At 33.5% G+C, this 10,959-nt stretch overlaps 1 protein-coding gene across 1 annotated transcript in view; it reads right to left on the reverse strand.

Moving 5' to 3' along the window:
* Positions 1 to 10,367, reverse strand: part of LOC140040021 (ankyrin repeat and IBR domain-containing protein 1-like) — a 67,319-nt gene extending 56,952 nt beyond the window's left edge. The window contains exons 1-2 of the mRNA XM_072085643.1: positions 10,238 to 10,367; positions 4,971 to 5,376 (exon numbers count right to left, since the gene is read on the reverse strand). Coding sequence (XP_071941744.1) covers positions 4,971 to 5,158 — 188 coding nt within the window. The 5' untranslated portion in view covers positions 5,159 to 5,376; positions 10,238 to 10,367. The remainder of the gene's footprint in view (positions 1 to 4,970; positions 5,377 to 10,237) is intronic.
* Positions 10,368 to 10,959: the final 592 nt, after the last annotated feature.

Below are 10,959 nucleotides of genomic sequence, written 5' to 3' on the forward strand. Positions count from 1 at the left end.
TACAGTATGTACAATACAATATACTTTATCAGTACAATACAATACAATTTCCAAATTAATAGAAAACTTGCTTCACAACCTTTCTAGTTCTGATGTGAATGGAGCAAAATTTTGTTCAAATCACCAAACTAAAAACTCAAAACTCTCACTATATTTTTACAGATTATTTACGATGACTAATCATTTGTTCATTTGAACTTCTTTAAGGACATTGCATGTTATAAAAGACAATCATTACTTTATTTATGGTACTATAAAAGAAATTAATAATTAAAACTAACGATTTAAATAATAAAATTCATCATTTTTTACCGACAGCTTGTAACCAATGGTTTTGAATGAATAGATGTTTACTATTCAAAACATGTGACTGCATTATGTAAGGTTGAGGATGTTGACATACTGGTGTTGTCTGTTTACTGTTTCACTTACAACAGAATTAAGTGACAGAAGAAAGAACACTATCTTATCATATGACTGTATATTACATAGCCTATGTAAATACGCGAACGTGATTGGTTGAAACTGCATCACATGACTACCGCTGCGAGGATCGTAAATCGTATATATCCTCGAGAACGATGATATTGACTGTGTAATTTTCGCGTAATTATCGTGTCCTCTGTCATTAAACATATAGATTCTCGAGTACGATGATATTGACTGTGTAATTTTCGTGTGCAACACTCGAGTTTGCCGATAAATAAACAAAAGTCATCTACTCGATCTTGAACTCGGGTGGAATTGTCACTCCATCGCAAGACAACGTCTCATCCGCTGGGCCACGGAATTTGCTTGAAGAAAGTAATCTTCTAAACTATTTAAGCTATGCATACATAGCGCCCTCATTTGTTATAAGTCCACCCTAAATGTGATGAAACACCGTTTGTGATTGGTCAATACTCACGGTAGTAACCTAGTAACTAGTACGCGCTGAACATCCGGTGATTCGGCTCCTCGAAGATCGAGAGAAGACGAATTGTTTATTCGGCCTACCTGATTATAATATTATTATTAATAGGCTTATTGATGGAAATTCTTCTGTTAATTTAAACGACCTAGGCCTAAGTGAATATTTTATTGCCAAGGAATCATTAATTAGTAATTATCTGTAGGCCTATATTATTCTTCGCAAGGTAAGGTGTCTAGGCAGGCTTGTTTTAAATACAATACAACTACTCCTATAGGAGGCCTAGCCTAGCTTCACCCAACCCAGCAGACTTGTTCTTGGCTATATAATATAACAGATATTGCCTTTTATATCGGTTAAATATAAGATTTGACATCCCCTCGGGAATGATATTAAGTTCTCGGGGACTATATATTTCCCTCAGCTGGCGCTTCGGGAAATATATATTCCCTCGAACTTAATATCATTCCCTCGGGGATGTCAAATCTTATATTTAACCTCTAAGCAGTCAATATCTGTATAATAGATAACACTTTAGTAGAATTATATAAGAAAGTACAGTAATAATCCTAGTTTTAAAAACTTATTGAAATGTTATATTTTTATAATATATTCAGAACATTAACAAGTCTTTAATAGTTCAACATGACTATAAAACTCCATTCTTCACTATCAAACTACTTTGACAAAAAAAGATGTGATATGTCCAAATATGGTAAATGCTCAAATATGGTACTGAGCACATCTTATTTTTTTGTTTGATAGTGTAGACTGAGCTTAATAATATTAGCACTGTTTTGACATCCAGATATTTTTTTTAATGAAAGAAAAACTATAGTAATTACGTTATGCCTAATGTCCAAACATGGATGGATGGATATGGGTGTGTTTTATTGTAGGCTTATAACAAGATAGGTCAGACAAACTGTTTAAGGTATTAAATAAAATTACATAATTTGACTATATAGACAGTGTGTGTACTCAAGCCTTTTCTGTACAGTTCTACTGTGATTATATTTTTCTGTTAAATTCTACCAGTGATTTACCTTTTTGAAAATACAGTAGATAGAACATGGATCTATTGTCTATGGATATAACACCTCCTTTGGGACATCCCTAGAGACACTTTCCAGTGAAACAAATAAGGATATCTTTTAACAGTACTGCAAATACCTATTTTGAGGACCCCCTATTTTGAGGGCCCCTATTTTGAGGTTCTCCTTTTTTGAGGTCCTCCTATTTTGAGGTCCTCCTATTTTGAGGACCTCCTATTTTGAGGACCCCCTATTTTGAGGGTCCCTATTTTGAGGTTCTCCTTTTTTGAGGTCCTCCTATTTTGAGGAACCCCTATTTTGAGGACCTCCTATTTTGAGGATCCCCTATTTTGAGGTCTTCCTATTTTGAGGTTCTCCTTTTTTGAGGTCCTCCTATTTTGAGGAACCCCTATTTTGAGGACCTCCTATTTTGAGGACCCCCTATTTTGAGGGCCCCTATTTTGAGGTTCTCCTTTTTTGAGGTCCTCCTATTTTGAGGAACCCCTATTTTGAGGACCTCCTATTTTGAGGATCCCCTACTTTGAGGTCTTCCTATTTTGAGGTCCTCCTTTTTTGAGGTCCTCCTATTTTGAGGAACCCCTATTTTGAGGACCCCCTATTTTGAGGGCCCCTATTTTGAGGTTCTCCTTTTTTGAGGTCCTCCTATTTTGAGGAACCCCTATTTTGAGGACCTCCTATTTTGAGGATCCCCTACTTTGAGGTCTTCCTATTTTGAGGTCCTCCTTTTTTGAGGTCCTCCTATTTTGAGGACCCCCTATTTTGAGGGTCCCTATTTTGAGGTTCTCCTTTTTTGAGGTCCTCCTATTTTGAGGAACCCCTATTTTGAGGACCTCCTATTTTGAGGATCCCCTATTTTGAGGTCTTCCTATTTTGAGGTTCTCCTTTTTTGAGGTCCTCCTATTTTGAGGAACCCCTATTTTGAGGACCTCCTATTTTGAGGACCCCCTATTTTGAGGGCCCCTATTTTGAGGTTCTCCTTTTTTGAGGTCCTCCTATTTTGAGGAACCCCTATTTTGAGGACCTCCTATTTTGAGGATCCCCTACTTTGAGGTCTTCCTATTTTGAGGTCCTCCTATTTTGAGGTAACTCCTATTTTGAGCACCTCCTATTTTGAGGATCCCCTATTTTGAGGTTCTCCTTTTTTGAGGTCCTCCTATTTTGAGGAACCCCTATTTTGAGGACCTCCTATTTTGAGGATCCCCTATTTTGAGGTCTTCCTATTTTGAGGAACCCCTATTTTGAGGACCTCGTATTTTGAGGATCCCCTATTTTGAGGACCTCCTATTTTGAGGTCCTCCTATTTTGAGGACCCTACAAGCTGATACTTGTTGGGTCCTGATGGGGTCTTCTTAATAGAGTTTCTGCTGTACAGTAGCCTATATTTTTTTTAATTCTAAAAAAATAATTTAAATTTTAATGATGTTTTAAACATTAACTAATTATTTCAATAATTATATAATTAATCAAGTTTGGATAGGAAGTGCAATGAATTTGCAGAAATAACTTAGAGAGACATTTGTTTACACAAATAAAAAGACAAGTAATATACTGAAAACAATCGTTTCTGTACACTAAGACTCTTACTTACTGTTTAAACAGTAACCATTAGTTTCATATGAATAACTAATTTGATTTGAATAATTAAGTAAGTTGGTTAATATAATCCAATTTTCGAGGTTATTACTGTACACGGCAGTTCTAGTTACAGTTAACGCGGCTGTAAATGCAATCTATCATAGTGTCAACGTCATTTTACACATAGTAGGCCTATAGAAGTAGTTTTTCATTTCATTATTTATTCGGTCTATTTCAGTATGTACATAACAAACAAAAAATGAAATTGGGGAGACCAGGGTCAATCTAAGTAAACTTAATTACTGTAGCTGAGCCGGTTGACCTACCCCCAAAGTCAGTTTACACATAAAAGACACAAAAAAACAGTAAAACGCGATTCAAAATGAATGTGAACTTTTCTAATGAAGGCTGATGGGCTTTCTAGGACTGCAGCATCTGTCAATGGTCTGGGAAGCTGGTCCCAGACACATAATAGTAGAAGCAGTAGTAGTATATGGCAGACGTGACATCCTATAAAAAATCTCTTAAAAAATCCTGACTACATACTGCACTATACAGGTTAGGGTTCCACTTTGTGTAGCCTAATGTTTACATTAACTTAACATACACTAATGTAATCATTCACTTTATTTAGCGAGGGTTTTGTACAAACAAGAACTGAAATATGATTAAACATACATCATGCCTATATCCTTATTGCCTACAATCAGCTGTACATGCTAGATCAATAATCTGTAGCCTTTTGAGCTGCAGGTCACATACAGTTGGATTGATTTACTGTAAAAATACCTTGGCTTACTTTAGCTGTAAATTAGAAGTAATTAAATAACTTTAAAGGTCATGGGGTATTTTTGTATTTGAACAGTGAACTTAATTTAGTTTAAAAGATCTGAATGTCATTTGATCATCTAGAGCCTATTTCTGATGCATATTGTCGAATAAACAATTTATTTAAAAGTAGATTTTAAATGTTTTATATTGCCTACCCCAAGTCATTTCACATTACTCAAGTACTACAGTAATAACATCCTCAATCTACATAGCGAAAATAGTGACTTTTTCAAGGGATAGTACAGCCGAACAACATTAAATTGACCAAATAATGTGTGTATACTGGGATATATGCACGCGAAGACTGTATAACATTGACTATTTCGTGACTAGCTTACTTGGAAACCGACATTGCCTAAAAGAGAGCAAAACTTTGATTATATATACAAATCTGTTAAACATCCCTATCAGATAATGGTACATACATACAATTATTATTATAAAGTGGGAGCACACACAGAATCATAATCATTTATTTTCGGGACCGTCACCTTTATTAAGTGTCTCAAAATGAAAGGTTGCCAATAAGCACAGATCTGAAACCTTAAAGTTCGGAACGTGAATAGCACAGCTGTACCGAAGTAAAAATAAAGACCTACCTCAACACCTGAACCATTCCATGTCGACTCGCATAGTGCATCAACGTATTGTGTTCATATTTATCACCGTATGTCGAGTTCGGATCAAGTGACTTGCGTATCTCCGGCGTGTTGTTGTACAAATATAACGCTTGTTTCTCGTCTCCTTGGTAAATCGCTTTCTGAAACTTGGATGACACGCTTCCCATTCTCGCTTTTTAGAAGACAAGTTGACAAATAAACAATATAAAATTGCACCTAACCTTAGAGAATACAGTTGTGTAGTACTGTACTGGAGGGAATTAATTACAATGTATTGCACAAATCATAAACATCCTTGAAAATCTATAACAGCAAACAAAGAAACATCAACTTGCGATTTAATTAGTTTCATTTCCAGTTGCATTGTTTCAATGCTGGACAGGATCTGTAAAATAACAAAAACATAGATATTATCAAGAATGTATGGGGAATATTGATAAGGATGATAAATATGAAAACAGATGTTAACTGATTATTATATAAGGAAAACAAAGAAGAGTTATTTTTGGTTTTTTTTGTGTCTTTTGTTTTGGCAGGTTTAGATTAGCATTTAACCTTTTTAACATTATTAAATAATGGAGAAGTTGATGATGATGATATGAACATGATGATGATGATATGAACATGATGATGATGATATGAACATGATGATGATGATGATGATAACATGAACATGATGATGATGACATGAACATGATGATGATGATGATGATGATATGAACATGATGATGATGACATGAAAATTATGATGATGACATGAACATGATGTTGACATGAACATGATGATGATGATGATATGAACATGATGATGATGACATGAAAATGATGATAATGATGACATGAACATGATGATGTGAATATGATGATGATGATGATGATAATATGAACCTGATAACATGAACATGATGATGATGACATGAACATGATGATGATGATATGAACATGATGATGATGACATGAAAATGATGATGATGATGATGACATGAACATGATGATGTGAACATGATGATGATGATAATAATAATGATAACAATGAACAAGATGATTATAACAATAGTTGTGATGATGATTGTGGTGGTAGTAATAATGCACTTGTCAATTGTATGACCCATTATACCCCTGGGAGAGGTACTCATTTGTCAATTGTATGACCCATTATACCTCTGGGAGAGGTGCGTCATTTGTCTGATGTCCATCATACCTTATGAATACCATTATTATGTCAAAAAATGAACTTACCTTTAGGTAACCATGACGCACTCATTGTGACAATGTTGTTTATGATATGGTGGGTGGTAAAGTGATGGCCATTGACACACTATTGTTCATTAATGCAATGTACTATTTAGGTTCCTCCGTCAATAATTATTTGTAAATGACGCATCCATGACGCACCTCTCCCGGGCTCGTATAGTGGATCATACAATTGACAAGTGCATAAACATGATGATGACGTCACTAATGATGCTGATTTTACTTATAAAAATGATGTAATTTAATTTTCGATAATCACAAAGATGGTAAGGTAATAGGCCTATGATAATGATTGTAATTTGTGGAAAGATGATGATGTCATATATGCTCATTAAAAAGTGTACAAAATTAAATTAATCTTCAAATAAATACAGTTAAAATAGATTCTTTATTGGAGTACTTTTTGATGTCGTCATCAAAGCCAAGTAGACAGCCGAGTACTTGTTATGGATTTTAAACATTTTCAACAGGATTAAGCACTTAAAAATAATAGTTAAGAAAGAAAAATAAAGAAAAAGGAAAATAAATTAAAAATCCAATTTAGGCTATTTCAATCATTCCGTGTGACATGTGTTTGTGGTTTCTTTGTTCTAAATTTTAAAAAGTGACACTTGTACTACACTTGTATTGTGACAAATGCTATACTGTACAATGACAAATGCTACACATTATAAAGACAAAATGTGTTACGGTAGTTACACATAAATGACAAATGGAACATATAAAAAGAGATGATAGTAACTGTCTACAACCTGGTAGCCTTGTTGAAAGGTATTTTAAAGTTTAATTTAATTATTAATTGTATGTAACAAAGGACTTACAGATTTGAACATTACGACAGAAAATTAAAGGTGATTTCCTGTTTCAGTTTTGCCCTTTCCTTTTACTCCACAATGGTGGTCGAAAATTAAGATTAAGATTTAAAGCCTTGTTTACACTATGTAACAAAAAAATATGATGTGCCCATATATGGACATGATGATGTCATATATCATTCAAGACATTTTATTGGTCCACTTTAAAATGGAAACTTGTTTTGCTTGGCATAATTAAGACAATCAAGCAACAAAGAAAAATACATATTTGGAAAAATCAGCACGATATTTGGGCACATCACACTTTTTTGTAAAACTAGTTTGATAGTGTGGACAGAGCTTTAGACTATCTACTGTCTGTCAAGCAGTAACGTACGGTACATCAGAAGATTGAAACTAAGTTTTTATTTTATGAGTACTTTTACGACCGGCAGAATTCATTTCATAAAAAGCATTAATCTTTTAGTTTGTTTACACAGAATATTGGTTTGCTTCGTCGTGAGTGTGTGGACTCTACGGAGACTTTTTCCTGGAAATTAAGCAATCTCAAGAACTCTAATCTATAAACAGTCACCTATTTCAAGTAGTTAACCGGCGTTTTAATTAAACGACGAAACTGCTCGTTCAAATACTTGGAATAAATGTATAACTTTAGTTATTGTCACCCAATAGGCCACCAATCCATGTAAAAGAGCTATTTCATTATTACCTGAACAAAGCATCTGTTCAATGGCATGTTTTTGTTAATTAAAAAAAAATTCTTTTTATAACAGTACAATTCCAATTCCAATCCAAACGGCAAATAAACCTCAAATTCTGTCTTTTAGCTAAATTTAAATATACGCTGCTGTGTGATAAAATGATGGCAAAGGAATTAGTTCAAAAACTCAATGCAGATTGAATTATTTTGAGCTGGTTGTTCAACAACAAACGAATGCTTACTGATGCGTGTCATCTCAACAGCCTGCCTTGCAAACAATTTAGTTTTTGAAACGGTGAATTTCATTCATGTCGGGGAAAAAATAACATTTTGAAATTTAGCTAATAATAGATTAACCCGGTAGATCAGAACACAATGCTAAATGTGTGTACTTAGACAATTTGTGGTTTTACATTCTAATATATTTTATGTGCAGTCAGTAGTCAATGGTTACGATTCATATCATTGTACAGTGAGCTGTAATAAACAATAATGCTTTAGAACAACTCCTGTATTAATGCATGTTACACAACAAACATCATTTCATACTGTTCTCTATATTATTATGGGCTATAAAGAATAGTAGTAAGGAGTACAATTATTTTATGGGTAAAACTAAAATTATAATCACATTAAAATTGTTTCTAATCGGTAACAATGAAATTGAAAATTAATATTCTGTATTAAGAAAACAATCAAATTAAATATCTCTTTAAAATGTCTCAAATTTATACATTTTATTAAATTGATAATAATTGTGGAACGTAGTGTGTGCTTGACAGTTTAGTCCATTACGGTAGAGTGTATAGAACATTTTAACTTTTCATATCAAAGTCCTCCCTCTGGAGAGCACAGGGTATTGTTGGTTTATCCAGTTAACTTGGGCACGAAACAGACTAAAAATATATATATAAAATAATTTAGCTATAGACTAGTCAAGAATTGATGCGACTAAACTTTTATCAACAATGAAACGTATGGATGAGTTTATATTCTGGTATTTGGCAAACCAGCTCATATTCTACAATCATGTACAGTACTTTCAATCACAAATTAATTGTATAAAAAAAATGGATACTGCAGGGGAATTCCCCAGTGGGGTCCCATATTGCAAATAGGTTCCAGAATTGGCTCTGTCTACACTATCAAACTAGTTTGACAATAATTAAAAGTGTAATGTGTCCAAATATGGTAGTGCTATGCCAAAATATGGTAGTGGTATGCCCAAATATTGTAGTGATATGACATCATCATGTCCATATATGGGTACATGATCATATTTTTCTGTCACATAAAGTTTGATAGTGTAGACAAGGCCTTAGCAAGTTTGGCAGATATTGTATACAGCATAGCCATGTGGTAAATTGGTAGGATACAAAACTGTTGATATAATATTATGAAAGACAATAGGATTTGAATACATTATCCCATTGTTTAGTTGGCCCATTTTGCTGGTTGTTGGTACAATACTATAGTTAAATTTGTTTAAACAAACAATGTCTGCAATGGCTATCAATATTGTGTTGACAAGTTCAGACTATCGAAACAGCTGATACCATGCCATTTAAAAAAATGTTCAGGCTGGTTCTCTGACGCCGTGGTTACTTTCTATTGGTTTGAATTGTGCTCAGTAATGAATGGATTTGAAAAGCCTGAACCTTGACTTCTTGATCAAAACAATAACTCAAAAGAGTCAAAAGGTATTTTATTGGACAGATATGAACTAGGAATCTTAAGGCCAAATTATTTTTAAACAAGAAATATTTCTTAAATATTTTATACCGTCTACGTATCCCACTAAATGAGTGGCGCGAAATGGTGATGAGTAAAGACGACCAGGCCCTGCCTAGGCAGTGGCTCAAATTGCCGGCGGCAACTAAATCAGTCTTGTCAAATTAGTAAAAAGTATGAATGGCCTATAATTATAATATAATAATTTTCCAATCCTAATAAAATAAAATGACATCCACATGCCCTATCAGCATAAACAACCTTGTCTAAGTGAAGGATGGTATATAATTGTGATGTCACAGCTAGCTGTACACAACAAAAGGATTGGGTACTGGAGGTGACATACCAAAACTGAGATTGAGAACAAAAAAAATATATTGTTATGCTTAAAATACAGTCGTCGTAGTTGGAAGGATGAATACGTTAATGTAGTTAAAGTATGGACAGCATTAAATAAACAACTAACAGGCAGGATTTAATCAAATATTGGTAATTTGTATAGCATGATAATATACTCAATTAGGCCCCGTCAAATAGACTGTCTTTGTGCACTTCCAACCAGAGCCAGGTGGCCTAGAAAAGTTCAATTTGTCCCTACCTAGCTACACAACAAAAATATTTTGTATAAATGATATAAAAAACAAGGATCTCAAACAAAAAGTTGAAGAAACTACATTAGACTGTTAATGTGTAAAATACGGTACATTACATGTTATAAAAATGTGTAAAACAATCTAAAAACCTACCGTAATTTAACACGCAATTAGCCTGAACTGCTGGTGTTTTGGAACCAAAAATACTCTTTGTTATTGTAATTTATGTCTGCTGCCCTCTATCCGCCAATGGATTTTAAATGTCACTGGAATTTCTAAATTCTTTGTTTTCAATGTTTTCTGATAAATTAACTCACACAACAAAAGAAACCGTTTAATTAATTATCTGAAGTGTGTTTGTTTGCTATTGTAAAAATTCTCTCCATGCCAAATTCAAACAAATCTACAAAATAACCAGATAGACAGTGTGTATTAAAGGATGTATTGTTTTTTCCAAAATGGAAAATTGAATCAATATCACTATTTTTTGCTTTAAATATTTTTAATATACTATTATGTGGCAATAAAATGGCAAAATTCAGAAAAAACATTAATACAAATTTTCTTCTAGGGGTGAAAACAATCCATTCTAATAAATGTGGGTGTTTTTTAAACTTGATCTATTTATTGTTTTTTTCGATAATTCTGTTGCCATCTGCTGCTTTTCAAATTGTTATTGTTCATGGTTTATGCATGGAGGTATCCTCCATGGTTTATGAGTGCTGCGTCACTGATGTAAAAGTATAGTTTTAATCAATTATTAGATCAAACAAAAAACTCCAAATAAATATGGCATTCAGTATTTCAAACTTTATTTTTTCATCTTCAGGAAAGATCTTTATTTGTTGAAATGAAGAAATAAAGTTCCAACAATT

The sequence above is a fragment of the Antedon mediterranea genome, chromosome 2 (assembly GCF_964355755.1).
Source record: "Antedon mediterranea chromosome 2, ecAntMedi1.1, whole genome shotgun sequence".
In the NCBI taxonomy this organism is placed as follows: Eukaryota; Metazoa; Echinodermata; class Crinoidea; order Comatulida; family Antedonidae; genus Antedon; species Antedon mediterranea.